This window comes from Acomys russatus, chromosome 7, assembly GCF_903995435.1.
Source record: "Acomys russatus chromosome 7, mAcoRus1.1, whole genome shotgun sequence".
NCBI classification, from domain to species: Eukaryota; Metazoa; Chordata; class Mammalia; order Rodentia; family Muridae; genus Acomys; species Acomys russatus.
The window spans coordinates 52,810,659-52,829,298 of record NC_067143.1 but is presented as its reverse complement, the minus strand read 5'-3'; the positions used below and the strand labels follow the sequence as shown (position 1 = coordinate 52,829,298).

Sequence of the window (18,640 nt, the reverse complement as noted above, 5' to 3'; positions counted from 1 at the left end):
ACACTGTCTCAAAGCGCTGGGCACTTTGTTGTTTTTGTTTGCTTGCTTGTTTGTGAAACAAGGTCTCAATACGTAGCCCAGGCTGGCCTGGAACTCAGGAGCCTCCTGCCTCAGGATTACACTTCTACTCCTGGCCTCCCACAGGGCACTCTAATGGCTGGAGTTAGTGATAGGAAGAGAGGGACAGCTGGTGTTAGGGGAGAGGAGTGTCACTCCTACCTACTTGGGGGCAGGGACCCCTACTCAGGAGGAGGGGGTGTTTGGGCCAGGTTCCAAAGGAGTTCACCAGGTGAGCATTCCTTACAGCCTGCGCCTCATCTAAGACACTGAGGTTGTTTTCATCTGCAACAATTCCAAGAGAAAATTCCCAGGAAGTGGCAGCTGTGGCCCTAGTTGCGCAGGCAAAGGTGACAAGACCTGAGCAGCATTCAAGTCTCGAGCATCTTTTTCACTGCATCACACAAGCCCGGATTTCTTGGTTTTAAGCAAGCAAGCGCGCACAACACACACACACACACACACACACACACACACACACACACACCCCCAACACACACACACACACACACACACACACACACACACACACACACACACACACACACACACACACACACACACACACACACACACACACACACACACACACACACACACACACACACACACACACACACACACACACACACACCCAACACTCCAGCCACGCCTCAAGGGACGCGTCCTTAAAGCGTCCTGGTAGCCAATGGCCCGTCCTGCGCAACCCCTGCAGTTCCTAGGAGGCTCGAGAGGGGGCGATACAGAGCAGCATGGCCTGGCGGGAGAATCAGGAGCCCTTCGCCGACTGAGGGGCGCCGGATAAGGGTCGCAAGTCGGGGCTCTGACGTCGGGGGCGGAGCCAGAGGCCGTGACGCGAGGGGCGGGGCCGCTCAGCTTCCCGGCTGGGCCAGCGATTCATTCAAAAGGCGCGCAGGTTGCGCGGCCGGCCCCGAGCGCTCGCTAAGCGGGGCCCGGGCGCCGCGTAAGACGCGGAGCGAAGCTGGTGCTGCCGGCCAGGTAAGGAGGGCGCCCGCGGCCTGCAGCCCCGCTCCGCTGCTCTGAGGAAGTTCTCCCACGCGGCGGATGCGTCAGCCCCACTCTCCTGCCCGGGTCCTGTCCCATCCCGGCGCTGCCGGCGCGTCCTCCCGGCACCCGTGGGCTGCGCAGTCTGTCAGAAGGTGCCCGAGAGAAAGCAGCGGAACTTGACGTGCGAGGGGTCGGTGGAGCCCGGGAAACTTGGACTGACACCAGGGCCTGCTGCGGGACAGGACGGTGGCGCCTCGGTGCGGCTGCAACGCGGGGCGGCAGGGAAGGGAGGGCTCTGAACGGTGTCAGCCCGTGACTGTGGGTGACACGGCGCATGAGGCGGCCTGGCCCGGGCGAACGTGTGGCTGGGACACTGGGCGGTGACGCCGAGCCCAGCGGGTGACACAGAGGGGCTCTGTGTGTGAGAGACAGGCAGAGTGTGTGTGATGAGAGACCCCAGGTCACTGGGGTCACTGTGTGTGTGTGGCCTGCAGTGTGACTGGGGCTAGTTGTGAGTATAAGGTAGAGGAGAGAAACCCTGAATAACTTGAGCAAGCCCTGTATCACGGGGTCACCGGGTTTATGTGGGGCCATGGAGGGGGGGGGGGGCCGAGAGAGTGAGAGAGAGAGAGAGAGAGAGAGAGAGAGAGAGAGAGAGAGAGAGAGAGTGTGTGTGTGTGTGTGTGTGTGTGTGTGTGTGTGCGTGTGCGTGCGCCCGCGCACTTGACTCAGGACAGAGCAAGGAGGAACCTGACACCTTCCAGCATTTGAGGGGACAAGGAAGATCAGGTGTCTAGGGAATAAAGATCTCTCCCAAACACCCTTTAGGAGTTCATTGTAGTGAGTTGTTTGCACCGGGACATGACCAAGCAGAGGAAGAGGAGGCCAGAGCTGGGTGGCAGAGTAGGACAGCACCTCTGACAGAGAGGAAGTCAGATGGTCTCAGTCTCCACACTTCACACACACACACACACACACACACACACACACACACACACTGAGGTCCCCAACATCTAGCAAGGTGGACTGTATTCTCTGTCTTGTTATCAGAGTGTGCCCCTGCTGGGCCTTCAGTCTTCCAGGCTGCACAGAGGTGTGAATAGCCGGTGAATCATCACTTTGGGATCCTCTATTGTTTTTGGGTCAGTCTTCTCCGTTCTCCTTCCCAGTCGTCCAGGCAAAAGGCTTGCAGGGCAGTTGGGGGCAGGCTTCCTGCTGGTGACATAGTGGTGGAAGGTTTACACTCACGTATGTGCTGCTGGAAGGTTGGCAACAGTCTTGCCCAAAGCTGGTCAAGAAGATGTCAGCCTCCCACTCAAAAGCCACCTGGTCTTTTTGATACTGAAATCTCAACCCAAAGACATAATCTACTCTTCAGCTTCCTGCTTGGAGACAGAGGGAATGTTTGTTCTCCAGCAATGAATGGTCTCTGGTCTGATCTGATCTTGGAGTTTTTGCTTAATCTCTGGGAAAGACCATTCTGAGGTTCCCACAAGAGGGACAGTGCAATCAATTCCTGTAGAATGGGTGGCAGCCGGGCTCCCTAGCTCCAGAGGTGGCAGTAACTGTGGGGTGCCACATCTGATATAAGAAGTATGTGGAGATTGTTTTCTGTGACCCTCTGGAAATGTTGACTCCTGATCTCCCTCATTCCCTCAAATGTGACAGGTTCTGCTTTTGTCACAAGTATTTTATTGAATACTTACAATGGTTGTAAGTGTGGTGGCTATTACTATAGAGAGTATAACCCAGGTTCAGAGAACCACAGTGCCTTGTCCAAAGTCACATAGAGTCAGGACAGTGCCGGGACTGGAATTCAAGTCTTCTGATTCTGTGAGGTACCACTTTCCTGGTAATTGCTCATGGCGTATCTGCTGAGCTCCCATCTATCACATGTGGGCTGGCAGGCCTGGCACAGGTGCCCCAGTATGAGTTTGTACTGAGATTTGTGTGCACACATGGCTGGCAGATTCCAAGTGGGTATTTTCCATAGTCTTCCTGTTTCCCCCTCCACCTGAGCCAGAGACCACCTGCCAGACCTGTCTCCTGCCTTTTAGAGCCTACAGCAAGCCTTGGAAACATCTAACCTGACTCTGGGGTGGCAGGGGTAGTGACCTTCATCATACTTGAGGGGTCCCTCTCTCCCTGTCATTGACTCTCCCATTTGCAGATAGGGGTGACCCTGTGCTTGTACCCTGCCCGGTCTGGGTCTGTCTCCCAATTCTTCCCAGACACCCTTTTTAATTCTGCTCGTTGCTGATGCTTGCTTGGCCTAGAGCTGGGACTGGGGGTCATGGTATCTATCCCTCGGTCCTCCCTGGAGTGCCTGGAGTTGTGCTTTTGGGGCTGATGAAAATAGCTGTCTTGGTCTCCAGGGACTGAGCCCAAGTTATTTCCATCCCCAGCATAGAGGTAGAAATAGCTCAGGGCCAGGAGAAGGAGAGAGGGGGAGAAGGGCTAACTAAGGGTTAACCTTCCCTTCTAGCCCAGCTTCTGTGGAGCCCCCCAGCTCTACTCTATGCCCCTGCCCAAGCCAAACCATTCTGGGAACATGGGCCTCTGGGGATGGCGGTGGGGCCAAGCTGGCTCCCTGTTTGGTTGTGGTAGTTGCTAGAGGGAGGTGCCAGTGTCAGCCATTGGTAGGAAACATAGAGGGGACCCAACTTACAGAGCCAGCAGGCTCAGCGCCACTCTACGCGGTGGAGAGACTAAGGTTCCAAGAATAATGGCAAGGCACACCCAGCCCCTATCTTTGCAGCTGTAGCTCTTTCCTCCAGGTTCCATCCTGCCACTTGATCCCTGGGCGCTTGGGCAGACAGGACAGCAGGTTCTACCCACAGCTTTGCAAACTTCTGTTCCGGCTTTGGCTCTCTCTGTGTGTCCAGCTGTTTTTGGGGCGGGGGTTGCTTTTTCAGTACTGTGGATCAAACCCAGAGCCTCGCACATCGTAAGCTGGTACCACTAGGTAGGCAGGGACAGAAGGAGTCAGTGTTGCATCCATGCTGTGTGCTCAGCCCCTAAGGCTATCATCAGATCTTTGCCCCAGTCCTCCAGAGAGTCTTCAGCCCTTGTGGACAGCCAGGAAAAACCAGGAATCAGAGGGAAAGGCACTTCCAGCACCCCAGAGCCCTGCGATCCAAACCCAGGTCTATGGCCCTGAAGTTCAGACTTCTTTCCTGGGCCACCCTGGGAAAGACGAGCGCTCTATAAATAAACCGTCCTTGTGTGCCTGGTTGCTTAGCACAGAGGAGGGGGCTGGAGGAGCCTTCTGTGGCCAATTAGGGGCAGGGTCCAAGCACGTGTTTGAGAGAAGGAACTGAACTTGGCCCTGTGTATACTCAGGCTGAGAAGGAACTGAGAGCCTATGGGCCCTGTGCGCTGCCTCCTTACCACTCCCTCAGCCTCCTCACTGTTGACAAGGGTCAAAGGAGATGGAGAGCTAACTGAAGGTTGAGTGGGTCCCCTGATAGGAAAACTTCCCGAAGGCTGGGGTGGGGGCTGGCGTCCAGCCTGCTTGTAGACTTGCTGTTGTTAGCCTGTGTACTCTGGATCTTCCTCCCACAGCATGTCAGCTGAGTAGGCACAATCGCCTCAGGTTGTGGGCAGGTCAGGCTGCATGTGAACTGCTGAATCTGTCTCTCTGTTGAGTCCTCCACTTTTCTGACTCTGTGGTCGCACCTGGTGTGGAGGCGGGCACACACAGGCTGCCATTGCATGGATACCTGCGCTCTTTCTCTCTTGCTGCTGAGACTCACTTGGGGTTCCTCACAAGTGTGCTTTCGGCACCCAGGCACCTGGGTGGCCTTGACTGGACTGTTTGTTTGGAGCCTGAGTTGGTCAAATGACCATTGTAAGGCCGTGGTGTGAGAACTGGTGCCTCTTGGCCAGCTTTCCATATCTCCCCTCCGCAGCCTTTGAGGCCCTGAAGCTCCAGAGAGGTTAGGTGACCTGTTCAAGGTCATAGATACACTTAGCGATGGATCCAGAGCTTCAGCCCAGATGGACCGTTCCAGAGCCTAGCCTTACCCTTGCTGGCCCTATGGTCACACGTATGCCTAGCCTTCAGCACACACGGTTCCTCTAGGTAGAAACCCCAGCACCCAAGCCCAAGGAATTGGAGAGTGAGCAGGAGTCCTGGGGTTCCTCCTCAGCTGCTCCCTAAATTTCTGCTCCAACCAACCAAGTCGGGAAGATGGGCTGAGGGCTTATGCTGAGCAGTTTCTGGACCATCCTGCCTTATTATCAATCCAATGCCGAGTGGAGGTATGTGGCCAGGGCCATAGCTGAGCTGACAGCTGGGCTGGGCTGGGGGGACACAGGTAGCAGCAGGAATGAGGGAAGAACTGGGTGTTTTCTAGCACCTCCTGGGCCCTTGCTGTCCTTAAGGCCGGAGGAGGCAGTCCGGGAATGGCCCGTGGCTCTTAAAGGTTGGGGTGGGCTAGTGCAGGTTCTTGGAAGCAGTGGGGTGTCAGGGGTGGGTGACACCAGCGAGAGCCGACCAGTGCTTGTCGCCTTTCCAGGGCTGGTCAGCCTTGTTTCCTTTGAAACAATGATTACAGTTGTTTGTTTATTGTGTGTTGATGGCATGGTGGTGTGGAAGTCAGGACAACCTGAAGGAGTCAGTTCTTTCCTGTGAGTTCTGGGTGCCTTACCCTACTGAGGTGTCTTGGTGGCCCTAGCCCAAGTTCTTACAGGCTACTCAGCTGTCTCAGCCTCCTTTCGGCAAGTTTGGATCGTGGAAGCCTGTGTTGAGAGATCCAAGAGGACTCAGCCTGGAGAGGAAACGGGACACGTGAGAGGGCCGTAGTGGAGGAGCTCCAGCTCTGTCCCAGGGCTGACGGCCTGATCTTAGACACTGTCTTCCCTATCTCCAGACTTGTAGGAAGGAGGGGGCAGCTTGCCTTCATTTCCTACTCTAGACTGAGGAGCTGCGAGAGCCAGATCTGGCTGCCTCAGCCCTTTTCTTAGCCTTAAGGAGCCAATTAGCCCTTTCAGCTCCTCGTGCCCACCTTACTACCTGAGCTGCTGACATGCAGGCCTGGTGGCAGCCAGGAGGTCTGAGGAACAGAACCATGCCCAGCTCCTCCTGCCTGGAAGTGTGGGTGGCACAGGATTCCAGGGGTCCAGAAGTGACCTAGATGGTGGTCATGGCTGCCCAGCCATGGAAAGAAAGCAGGGAATGGAGCTACCCTTCTTTCTGCATCATCTCTAGGCAGCTTTTGTTTATCTCTGGGCCTTCAGCCTCAACAGCAGCCCTAGATGCTGTTCTTCCTGTCTCTGGGAAATTCCCAGATTTTCCCAGTCTTCTTGCTTCCTATAGTTTCCAGTGCTCTTTCTGGTACAACTTGGTATAAATTAGCACAATATTCCAAATGAGTATGGGTGCAGGCAGATCTCAGAGGCCCTCAAGGCTGCCAGGTGAGGACCACACCTGTTCCAGGCCTTGCCTCCTAGGTCTTTCTAGAAAACCTTTAGATGAGCCACCCTCCACACACTCCTGCACTAGCCTTCCTGCTACCAGATTGGCAAGTCCTGCAGAGTCACAACTAGACTCCGGAGTGGGGAAGGCAGGGATGATGCGGCCCTGGCCTCCATTCCTGCCTTTGTATTTCTGGGCTGTGGGACCCCCAACAGGTGACTTCCCTCAACCTGTTTACTCAGGTCTGAAACGGGAACAGTCACCTCTTCTATGTGGATTGGAGGTGAGCCTGGGTGAGGGATAGTCCCCCATTGAGGTCAGCCCCCTTCTGTTAGGGAAGCCGGTAATGCTTAGCAGCCTTAACTGGTGCTCAGTGTGGGCACTGCCCTACTTCAGCCCCAGTTGCCAGGGAACCACTGGGTCCCTTGCTAACCTGGATTTCTCTATTGATGTTGCCTTTGTTGCTGCCTGGTGCAGCCACTCCTGAGGAAGGCCTCTGTCCAGCTGTGTTTCCAGGCAACCCTTGCCTCTAGAGACTGCAGGAAAGGCCACAGGCTGCAGAACCTACCTTCTTACCTGCCCTACCCCAGGTGGGCCCTGGTCCCACCTCCCTCTCCCTACCTGCACTGGCTTGGCTGGCAGCCTAGCTCACCTGCCTGCCCAGAGGTGAATCACTCACTGCTTTGCTTCCTCTGCTCAACTCTTCAGGGTGCCCTGAGGCCCTGGGAAAAGTGCAAGCTCAGCATGACCTGGGCTCTGCTTGCCAACCTTCCCAGACTTCTCGCCTACCCCTGCCTTGCTAATCACTGATCATAAACACAAAAGAGAATCTTCCTGTGTGTCATACTTGCTGGTCAGACGTGGGCTTCTTTAAAGTTTACACATTGGGAAACTGAGGCATGGTGAAGTATAGTGCATACTTATTGAGGGCTTGCTTTGTGCCAGTCCTGTGCTGAGAACTGTGAATTCTTATCTCACCCTCCCATGAGCCCTCTGCGCCAGCGTCACAGCCTCAGAGCCAGTGAAGAGCAGGGGACGGCAGGCTTGTGTTTAGTGATGTCTGCCGGGTTTGCTCCTCTACCAGTAGTGTGTTCTCTCTGGCCTTCCTTCTCTGGCGTAGCTGGGCACTCTACTGAAGACATCTCTTCTGCATCTCATGCCCAGTACTGCAAACACCCAGCATAACACTGGGCATAAAGGACAGCTTGTGGTGAGAAAGAGGCTGGGCAAATGTTGCCATGGCTCAGGGGAGGTGGTGGTTGGGGAACCTCCAGGAGGAAGTGACTTTGAGCTGCGCTCTGGAGGAAGAGTAGGTGTTGGCCAAAAGGGATAGGAGGGGTTTCTGAGCAGAGGAAACCACAGGTAACACATACACACATCTCTGTGACTTGAAAGAAGTTTCAAGCAGCTGAGAAAGAAACCTAAGGCTGGCGTATGTGTGCGTGTTTGTGCAAGGAGGTTTTCAGGGTTGTCTTGGATTGCCATTCTGAGGGTGGGGGAGCTGGTTCTGGTCACACCCCCATCTGTCAGGACACCTAGGCTACAGGTAAGGTGGACCTAGAGGTCAGAAGAAGAGGGCAGAGGCTTTGGGAGGTCTCTGGGAGTGTCCTTGGGGGGCCTTGGCTGGGGCCAGGGGTAAACCCACAGATTCAGTTCTAGGAAAGAGGAAGCTGCCTGAGGCCTGGGCAGGCTGTACAGCTGGCTTCCTCTTTCTGTGAGGCCTCTAGGCCTGCCTGCTCCTCCCCAGAGCAGCTTCCCCTGGCAGCTTCCACTGCTGTAGCATTGCTGATTGGTTTATACTCAAGGAATTTCTTTTCGAATTGTTTGGGTACTTTTTAGGAGTGTTTTCTGGAGGTTTAAGAAAGACCTTCCTTCCCCCAGCTTCTGAGCCTGTTTGGTAGAGGCATCCAGTTCCCTGTCTGGGTTGGGGGCTGGGCTTTGTGGTGAATAAAACAGACATCCCTTCCCTGACTGCTGTCTGCTTGGGGGACAAGCAGTGAACAAGCAAGCCAACAAATTCTTAATTACCACCCCCATGGGGGTGTGGGAAGGAAATCCCATGACCCACTTGAGGCCCATCACCTGGGTTAAGCTTCATGACAGGCTTCTGCCACAGGAGATAAACAACCTGTCCTTGCAGATGAGGAAACTGAGGCTAGGGAAGCTGGGGGCTCAGGTCCCACAGGGAATTAGTGGCTTGTGCGGATGCTCAGGGGTAGGAGACTGGGAGGAGTGGCCTTTGAGCTAACTTCCGTGTCTACTTCTTCAACCCTGTGTTGCTAGGGCAGGCCTTTGTGGGTATAACACTTTTGTGCTGCAATGTCCCCATCTCTGGCATCTGTCTCCCAGCAGCCCTTAGGAGGTGTTCCACACTGGAGTACCATTGACTGTTTGCCTTTCTAGACCAGAGAAATGGGGGGGGGGGGGGGGGGGGGGTGGTACGCCTCCACTGACCCCCTCCTAACCTAGGAGCTTCTTTGAACTTGTTTTCCCATGGGTCTCCAGGGCAGTGTTTTGGATTCTAGAGGACTGGGGGGCGGGGGGCAGAGGTTGCAGCAGCAGGTGTGCACATGTGTACACGTGCCTGAGCAGGCAGATGGGGGTATGGGGGATTCAGTCTGGTTGAGAGTGGGGGCCATGCAGACAGACTGAAGTAAGTGCCAGTTTTGTGGTAATTAGAAGGTGCATAATTAGAAGGTGAGGGGTGCTGGGCGGCGGCTGCCGGTGGATATGCCTGAGTGGGCCCACTCTGGCTTTGAGGCTGGGCCTCTGGACCCTAGCGTTCCTTCGGGAAGTCTCCAGACTCTTGGTCTCTGGCCTGCCTGCCGATGAGCAGCCACATAGCCTCTCCTTGTGGCCCAGTAGGGGCAGCTAGGGTCTGGGTTGTTCTGGGCTTCTCTTCTCTGGGGTTTTGCCTCTTACTTTTCACCCTTTGTCCTAGCCCTCTGAACTACCTGGGAACATGAAGGGCTTCTGACTCTGGGAGCATGCTGTGGGGACAACCCAAAGACTTGGGGTTTGTGGTCAGGTCTGTGATGGCGAGATCCTTTGAAGCGCTGGAGGGGCCATAGGAGATGGTCTCGAGGGCACACAGAGCCCCGGAGGGTTAAAGGGTACTCTGGCACAGAACCTGGAAGGCAGCTTTGTGACTGAACTTGAGGAAGGACAGTTCAAGGCATGAGTCAGGAGGTCAGGAGTGCCACCTGTTGAGTGTTGACTGCCACATGCAGCCGTTACCTACTCTGGAGCCTGGCCTTTTCTGTCTCTGGTTTTCCCCTCAGTTGGCCTGGAACCCAACAGGGGCCCACTGCCAGTGACCTGGAGAGTCCCTGGATGATGTGATGGCAGCTCCTCCCCCTCCCCTGGGTGTAACTCAAACCCCTGGCCCTGGTCTCGGTGGGGCCAGGTCCCGGTCAGGCGGCAGATAGGTTTCCTCTGCTCCGCTCTTGTTTCTAGCCGGCAAGCCTGGCTACCAGCAGAGAGAGGGCTCTGTGACCAGGAACCTCATGCAAGCAACAAGCCCTCTGCCAGGCTTGGCAGCAAACAGCCTGTGACCCCCGTGTCTGATGGTGTGGGGAGGGCTAGGCTTGTGAGCCCCTTTGGGTTTCAGAGCTTGCTCATAGCTTATGTTGTGGCCTAGTGAGCACCCTACCCCAGCCTGTGACCCTGAAACCAGGCCTCTGGGAATGAGCTTTCTGTTGTCTAATCTCAATCCTTCCTGCCATCCCAACCTTGTCCACTAGCTAGAGACTTCTCTGGAGGTGCTGCTGTCTGGGCCCAGGAGCCTCACTCAGCCTGGGGCCCATGGGCTGGGGAGATGGCATTGATCTCACAGTGGGACCATTGTCTCTTAATCTGTTTGCCATAGTGCCTTCTGTGGACATTGGGGTTCCTAATTCCCTGGTGCAGAGGCCTGTCTGGCATACAGGAGCTGCTGGCGAGGCTCCAGTAGGGTGAATGTACGCTATGGTGATACTCCCTCCCAGGCCTGCCATGACACACGAGCAGGCAGGGATGCAAGCACATATGCCCAGGTCTCCCTGGGGGAGGTATAGACGAGGAACAGTGAGCAGAGGTTACAGCCTGTGAGCCAGGCTTTTAGAGGTCTTTGAGCTGACTTTGAAGGATTAGGGCCTTCCTGTAGCAGAATCTGCAAGAATTAAGGCAGAGTGTAAGAGTGGTCTAGGAGCTGTGAGAGGTTAGAGTAATAGCAGGGCAAGAGGCAGTGGAGCCACCTTAGCCCTCAGTCCAGGCCTTCCCCAGCTTCATTCCTCTTGGTCCCCGCTGATGCCTCGGGGCACCTGGCTGTTTATGGAAGGGGAAGGAAGCACTTCCTCCTCTGGGAAACCTGAGCTACAGAGCCCTCAGCTTCCCTCCGGCCTTGGCCTATAAGGCTGGCCCCAAACAGGTCAGTTCCACCTCTTCTCAGACCTGCATCCTGCCATGTAGGGCAAATGCTTGCCCAGCACCCAGCAGCAGTCCTGTCATCCTGAATGGCTAGGAGGAGACAGCAGCTGCCTGGTCTGTTGCCCTGAGCTTCCTTTACCTGCCCTAGGTCAATGCCACTCCAGGGCCTGATGATGAAGCGGACCTTACTGTGCTGGCCTCTGTCATGCCTCTTTGTGGTGAGTTGGGGAAGGGCCCCAGAAAAGCTAGAATATTTGGAATCTCAGTATGCACTCAGTACTCCAAGAGAGGAGGGTGCAGGCAGTGCTCAGGAGCCTCAGGCTCTCTCTGGGCCTGACAGACGTGGTCTCTTCTACTCATGACATTTAAACCAGGGGATACTAGCATTTGCAGGCATGGCTGAGGACAAGGTGCTTGCCTCTGGTAGGTGTAGGACAGAGCCAGGAGGACAGGCAGGGGACTGGAAGGAATTGAGTACTTCATGTGCTGGTTATACAGCCTGTATTAGCTGAAGAAAGGCCCACTTCTGGCACTAGAGTCAGAGCACCTACAGACTTGTAGCTTCAGGCAGCACCTTGGGGGTCTGATCTGTGGTGGTCTTTCTGCTGTAACTCTGGAAGCTCAGTGGGAGCAAACTGAGGTCTCCAGGAGGCAGCCTTCAGCCTTAGCAGGTGCTGTGGACCAGGTCGGACATTCTGCCTTGAGGGTGGGTGGCTGGCCCTGCTCCATACCTAGAGCCCCCTAAGCTCATAGCTGGGCCCACACTGGAGGACAGGGTCTTCCCACCACAGGCATCAGGGCGGGTAGTCCATTTGACTGTGTGGGAAGCCGAAGGAGGTCACCAGACAGGGGGCTAGTAACCCAGTGTTCCCTTGGAACGTGGCATGCCCAGCTTAGGGGCAGGGTATGAATGGGGTGGCTTTGGCACAGGGGGAGGTCACAGAGGAGGATGTGGTCTCAGACTCAGCCCAAGGCCCAGAATAGTAAGTAAGCACCAGCTGCAGACTTGGCTGTAGGCATGATAAACAGAGGGTAGTTAATGACATGCTCGGCTTGGGGGGGGGGGGGGCACAGCAGGAAGGGAGACAATCTCAGAGGAATTCAGAAGCATTTCCTCCTCATCTGTCTGGGGTGAGGAGGTGTAAGTCATCTGAAAAGGCTGTAATTCAGAGGCTCAAGGGCTTGAGGTCCTCCTGATCCTGTCTGGGGCTTTCCAGTATTTTCTAGGAAAAAAAAAAAAAAAAATATATATATATATATATATATATATATATATATATATATATGTATGTATATATTGTCTCTCTCTACCTGGACCCTGGCAGTGTGGCAGAACTGGCTGAGGCAGGCCCTAAGAGTGCCCCTGAAGCCTGAGTAAGGATCCTGTATAGTCTGTGACACAGTTCTGTTCAGGAAGATGTAGCGAGCAGATGCCCCTGCAAGCCCCATGCCTAACCCTTTCTTCCTCTCTCACCATGTTCTCTGTGTTCTACCTGCATCCTTCCAGCTGCTGCCCTGGCCTCTGGCCACTCCAACATCAATAACTCCTTGGCTGTGTCCACCGGGCAAGGAGCCTGACCTGGTGAGCGATGTGCTGTCCTGTCCCGGGAAGACTCCTGAGGGCAGAGGGGAGGCCTGGATGCCCAGGGGCCACTAGCCTGGCTCCTGGCCTTGTAATCTTCTTTCTCTCCCACAGAACCCAGGGCAGGGTACTTTATGCAGAACCTGCCCCCCAGGCACCTTCTCAGCCTCATGGGACTCCCATCCATGCCAGCCTCATTACCGCTGCAGCCTTCAGAGGAGGTTGGAGGTCCAGGCTGGCACAGCAACTCAAGATGCCATGTGTGGAGCCTGCCAGCCTGGGTGAGCACAGGGTGAGGGTGGGGCTCATGCTGGGTTCTTGCCACACTGTTCCTTGAGCATCTCTCTTCCCATCTATGACATGGATGGGTGGGACCATTGAGGGCACTTGGAGGGAAGGAATACAGTTCTTCCTGAGGTCAGGTTTTTACTTCTGGACCTCAGTAACATCTTCCCTCCCTGCAGGTGGTTTGGGCCACAGGGAGTTCCCCATGTTCCGTGTCAGCCATGCTCCAGGGCACCTCCGAGTACTGGTGGCTGTGATGGTGAGTTGTAGATGGTGAGATAGGAAAGGGTGTGTGTGTCAGTGAACTTGAGCATGGGAGTCCCTGCAGCATCCATGGAGGGAATTAGGGTCCTCTTCCAGCCCAGAGGCGAACAGGTAGCCAGAAGATGTCCGGCAATACATGGTCAGCCACCTTGCCTTTTTAAAAAATATTTTTAAATTTTATTTTCACTTCCTGTGCATTGGTGTTCTGCCTGCGTGTATGTCTGAGTGAGGGTGTCGGATCCTCTAGAACTAGAGTTGCAGAAAGTTGTGAGCTGCCATGTAGGATACTAGGAATTGGACCCAGGTCCTCTAGAAGAGCAGCTAGTGCTCTTAACCTTTGAGCCATTTCTGTAGCCCCACCACTTGGCTTTTGAGTAGTAAAGACAATCCAGTATCAGGCACCCACCATTGCAGGTTCATGTCCTGTAAGGTCCTGTTGTTCCTATCCTCGCCATAAGAACCCCAAAGATGCATGTGAGCATGCACAGGGGCCTTCACACATACCTGTCAACATGCACACTTGGCCTCTTAAGGCTACTAATTCATGTCCAGTTGTGAGAAGGCAGATTCCTGTGTCCTTTTGCCCAGGGGTGTATGTACTAGTGTGTCTGTTTACTCCATGTACCTTGCATGAGGGGTCGATGTAGGCTGAGGCCCAATGGAGCCTCACTGGATAGTTGGTTGGATGGTGAAGGAAGAAGGGCATGAGCTGGACTTTATCTCCCTAGTGTGGTAGGGTGGGCCATACAGGGACATCAGTTTTCCCCCAGCTCTGTGGTCAGGTCCTTGGACTTGCCACTCCAGACCTACCCAGGGCTCCCAAGGCAAGGGCAAGGCAGGACATCAAGGCAAGATGTCCTTGTCTGTGGTAAAGTGGGCAGACACAGCAGGTCAGGCAGAGAGACTTTCTGGGGCTGAGGAGGGGCAGTGCTGGCCTGGCAAATTCTTTGTATGTTTATCTCTGATTCCTTGCTTCCATCCTCTGTGGTGTTCAGAGTCGGGGCAGCGGGCCCGGCGTGGCATTGAAGTGGCAGCAGGCACCAGTAGCAATGGGGAACCTCGGCAGCCTGGGAATGGCACTCGGGCAGGCGGTCCTGAGGAGACAGCTGCCCAGTACGCAGTGATTGCTATCGTACCTGTCTTTTGTCTAATGGGGCTTCTGGGCATCCTGGTGTGCAACCTGCTCAAGCGGAAGGGCTACCACTGCACAGCCCACAAGGAAGTCGGGCCTAGCCCCGGAGGAGGAGGCAGCGGTAAGACTGGCTGGGTTTAGGTAGAAGCTAGGAACTTTGGAGGGGAGGGACTGGCAAGGCTACTCTTCTGGCAGGCACATGCAGGGTTCAGGTTTCAGCTCCTCTGTGGTTTGAGACAAGTTCTGGAAGCAGGAGAGGGCCTTGGGCCCATTTCTTCTCGTGCTTGCCAATGCCCCCTGAAGGGTAGAGATCTCATGGGATATGAACTGCTCTGGGCCCTCAGGAGCCTTCTGGAGTCAGGAGTGATACAACATCTCCCATGCCAGATTTCCTGGGCCCCTTCCAACTCCTAACACTGAGTTATGGAGTGAGCAGGTAGGAAGATAGCCAGTCAGGGCTGTTGTACCCAGGACTGTACTTTGCTAGCCTAGTGCTGGCTGCTGCAGTTAGAAACTTTAGAAACTTGCTGCTGGCTTAGGACCCTTCACAGTAGCCCATCCTCACACACTTGAGGTATAAGCGCAAAGCTGTTAAATAGTTCCATGGACAGAGTGGTGTGCAGAGAGCTAATGGGCTTGTTCTGAGCCGGGAGAGCCCATAGCTCCAGGAGGCCAAGGAAGTCCATTGTCTACCCAGAAGGGGCCTGTGCAGTATGCAGGGATGGGGTTTTCAGATGGTCCTGAGACCATTGAGCTCTTGGAGTTGCTAGGTTTAGGTTAATAAAGATGACAGCATACTTTTTTGAGTCTAGGTAGCCCACCGGTGATGGGCTTTGTCACCTGAACTCCATCCACAGCAGCTGCAACTCTGAGCAAGGTCTGTGGCGCCCTCTGCCAGCAGATCCTGGTATATCTTGGGAGCCCGGAGTCCCATCGCCCCTAGAATCATGGATTCCTTTTCTTTTCTCCAGGGATCAATCCTGCCTATAGAACAGAGGATGCCAATGAGGACACCATTGGAGTCCTGGTGCGCCTTATTACAGAGAAGAAAGGTGAAGAGAAGGCCTTTCTGTCTGACCCTGTGTTTGAGAGTGGAGAGTCTCCTAGAGCCTAAGATAATGCTTGGGGGAAGTCCTGCCCAGCTCTGCCCCTTCCCCAGTCCAAAGCCTCAGTTGGATGGGTGCTTTGACCCTGGCTTCTGCCCTTTCGCCTCTGACCTTGACTGATGAGGGATGGAAGACCAGCACCTAGTTCAGGCCCTGGGACAGGGATGTGGGAGTCAGCAGGGGCTATCTGCTGAGGTGTGGGCTGGGGTGCTCCTTCAGTTTGGAGCTGGGTACTGACTCCACCTGCCCACAGAGAATGCAGCGGCCCTGGAGGAGCTGTTGAAAGAATATCACAGCAAACAGCTGGTACAGACAAGCCACAGGCCTGTACCCAGGTGAGGGGTGGGGCCTGAGGTAATCAGCTGGCCTCCTGGGGATCTCCACTTGGGTCTGCTCCCTTTTGTGTCTCTGTGTCCCTTTTCTTGATGGAAGCTTCCTCCCCTGGCTTGCCCCCATGACCGTTTCTCCTCTTCCTCCTGCAGGCTGTTGACGGCCTCCCCCAGCATGCCACACATCTGTCCGCATCGCCACCACCTCCACACTGTGCAAGGGTTGGCCTCACTCTCTGGCTCCTGCTGCTCCCGTTGTAGCCAGAAAAAGTGGCCAGAGGTGCTGCTGTCTCCTGAGGCAGCCGCCGCCACCACTCCTGCTCCTACCCTCCTGCCCAACCCATCCAGGGCTCCCAAGGCTAGTGCCAAGGCAGGGCGGCAGGGCGAGATCACCATCTTGTCTGTGGGCAGGTAAGGTGGACAGGTATAGCAGGGTCAGGGAATAACTTGACAGCCCAGAGATAGACAGGTCCACGTGTCAGCTTAGCGCTGACATCTCTGGGTAGTGTAAGTGGCCAAAAAATCATGATTTCCCAGCAATGCTATCTCACACGGAGCTCTTGGGTCCCTGAGGCATGGTTTTGGTGTTGTACTTGGGACTTCTTAGGACAACGGTCTGTCCCCCTCTAACTAGATGTGGGGTTGATGGGAGGTGGGCACAAACAGCCTTGTTTCGCTTTGTGGGGGTGGGGCAGGGGTCTGGGGGTTGAGAAGGGCTCTTGTGTAGCATAACAGGCTCAATCTGTTGGGAATTGCAGTGTCTTGGTAGGTGCTGCCTTCTCTGCCCTAGGTGCCCCCTCTGATGGGGGATGTTGGTACCATCTCTCCCTACAGGTTCCGTGTGGCTCGCATTCCTGAGCAACGGACCAGTTCATTGTTATCTGAGGTGAAGACCATCACGGAGGCTGGGTCTTCAGAGGGTGATCTCCCTGATTCCCCACAGCCTGGTCTTCCCCCTGAGCAGCGGGCACTGCTGGGAAGTGGTGGGAGCCATACTAAGTGGTTGAAGCCCGCAGCAGAGAACAAGCCTGAGGTGAGAGCTGGGGGCAGGAAATTTTCTGTTAGCACTGGGTCAACCCTGACAGAAGAAAGGCCCAAGAAGGCAGTATGGGGAGCTCCGGGTAGATGCCGTATTTCTGAAGCCCAAGTGGCCTCATGACTCAGCTCTGACCCCTCAATCCTAACCCCCAGGAAAACCGCTATGTGGTCCGGCTAAGTGAAAGCAACCTGGTCATCTGAGGGGCTGTCTAGAATTAGACAACTCTGCCCTTCCCTGGGAGGTTCTGAAGGCTTCCTGTAGGAGGGAGAGCTGCGGCTGGGACTAAGGACCAAGATGCAAAGGCCTAGCAGACAAACAGCAAAGGCCAAGTCCTGGAGGTGGGACCGTCAGCCTCATTGAGGAGGCAGCCTACAGCACAGCACGTGAACAGGAGATCAAGAGCCCGCCCCATCCCTGCGGCCCAGTTACTACCCTGCAGGGTGCCCCTACCCTGTGCCTGCCCTGAACACATCATAGGAGCCCTCTGTCCCCTGGGGGTCTTGTTTGGTGGAGGAGTGGTGTCTGTACTTGGCCCCCAGCTTGTGCCTTGGGAACCAGCCACTCTTGCTCATGTCCTGGACCCTGAGTGTGCCTCCCTCTCTTCTGGCAGGCCCCACAAAGGGAAGGGGGAGCAAAGAGCCCTAGACTACTGGCAGAGTACCTGGGTCCCAACCCTGGGCTCATCCCTAGGTTCTGACTGTGAAGTTGGGGGAGGAGAGCTCAGTTCCCAGGATCTCTCTAGCTCTTTGTGGATTCTGGGCTGAGTCCCGTTGGGGGGAGCTTGACTTTGCTATCCTCCCATTAGTAGCTTTATCTAGCCTGTTTTTGCTGCTTCCCGGGCCTTGGCCTTCAAGGCTCCCGTGGGACTGTCTATTATGGTGATACCTACAGAAGGGGCTTAATGCATGTGCCCACCCCTACCCTGCTATTTTTAATGAAACTGAAAAATGACTTGACTTGGACAGGGCTCTCTGGTGCAGAGCCCCAGTCCACCCTGCTGCCCTCAAGCTCTGGAGCCATGGGGAGAGGAGGCTGGTGGGCTAGAGAGTGCCTCTGGCCTATGGTTTCCATGCCCCTGTGGTACAGCATCTGCCTGAGTTTTGTGGTAGGAGTGACTGCCAATCCAGCCTGTCTTAGTCCCTGATCTGGCTTAGTGCCTCGTTATTTATGTGGGGCCGTGCAGGCGCGGGGCCCACTGCCCATCCCATTTCTTATTTATTGAAACCTGCTGTTGCCCTGTCCCTACATCTCTAGCCCTACACACTTGAGTAATAAAAGGTGGAAAGTGGTGTCATGAGGTGCTTCCTTTCCCTGTACCCTCTCTGGAAAACTGTTTGCTCATCTCATGCATCCAGGGGCCTGGCCAGGCATGCTACACACTGTCCTTTCCCTCATCCACATCTCCCTATGAAACCAAGGAAACAAGCAGAGGTGGCTCCTTGCCTTATTCTCACTGAGGTCCCCAGAGGCCAGGCTACCCAATGGAAATACAGGCTAAGCGATATGTGTGACTAAAAGTGTTATAATAATTCCAAAAAGTTAAGGGGGGCGGGGAGTAATTTAATTTTACTCTTTTAAACCCAGTATATCCAGAATATTTTCACTGCAATATAAAATCATTTTGAAAAATATGAACGAACTTTTTTTCTTCAGTTTAGAGTCTTATGTATTTTGTACATCTTAATATGAATTAATATTTCAAGGATTCAAGAGCCATGTGGTGAGTGGCAACAGCCCTGGAGGAAGCAGTGTCCTGTGGAAGCTCAGGGAGTGTGGGAGAGGGATGTGATCCATGAAGTGGGAGCAGCATGTGCAAAGGCCAGACCGGTAATAAGTGGGAAGGGCTAGAGGGTCCTCCATAGCAGTTAGGAAGAGGCAGCCTTGGCCCTCCTGGCCACAGGGTAAGGTGCAGGAGCACCCAGCACAGCAAGTTGTTACAGCTGTTAGGGGTGGAGTGGGGGTGGCAGACAGACAGAAGGACCCAACAGATTCCTAGGGCAGACCTGCCAGCA

General features: G+C 54.9%; 1 protein-coding gene across 2 annotated transcripts; it reads left to right on the top strand.

The window, feature by feature from the left end:
• Positions 1 to 959: 959 nt before the first annotated feature.
• Positions 960 to 18,249, top strand: Relt (RELT TNF receptor). 2 transcript variants are annotated; one of them, XM_051149051.1, is made up of 11 exons: positions 960 to 1,322; positions 11,040 to 11,109; positions 12,399 to 12,473; positions 12,588 to 12,754; positions 12,938 to 13,017; positions 14,018 to 14,275; positions 15,126 to 15,206; positions 15,514 to 15,595; positions 15,743 to 16,000; positions 16,424 to 16,622; positions 16,781 to 18,249. In XM_051149051.1, exons 2-11 carry the CDS (start codon positions 11,044 to 11,046, stop codon positions 16,826 to 16,828), a joined length of 1,314 nt encoding a protein of 437 aa, XP_051005008.1. In that variant the 5' UTR covers positions 960 to 1,322; positions 11,040 to 11,043; the 3' UTR covers positions 16,829 to 18,249. The 2 variants fall into 2 exon arrangements, with proteins under 2 accessions (XP_051005008.1, XP_051005009.1); XM_051149052.1 differs by lacking the exon at positions 960 to 1,322 and adding an exon at positions 5,917 to 7,694.
• The last annotated feature ends 391 nt before the right edge of the window (positions 18,250 to 18,640 follow it).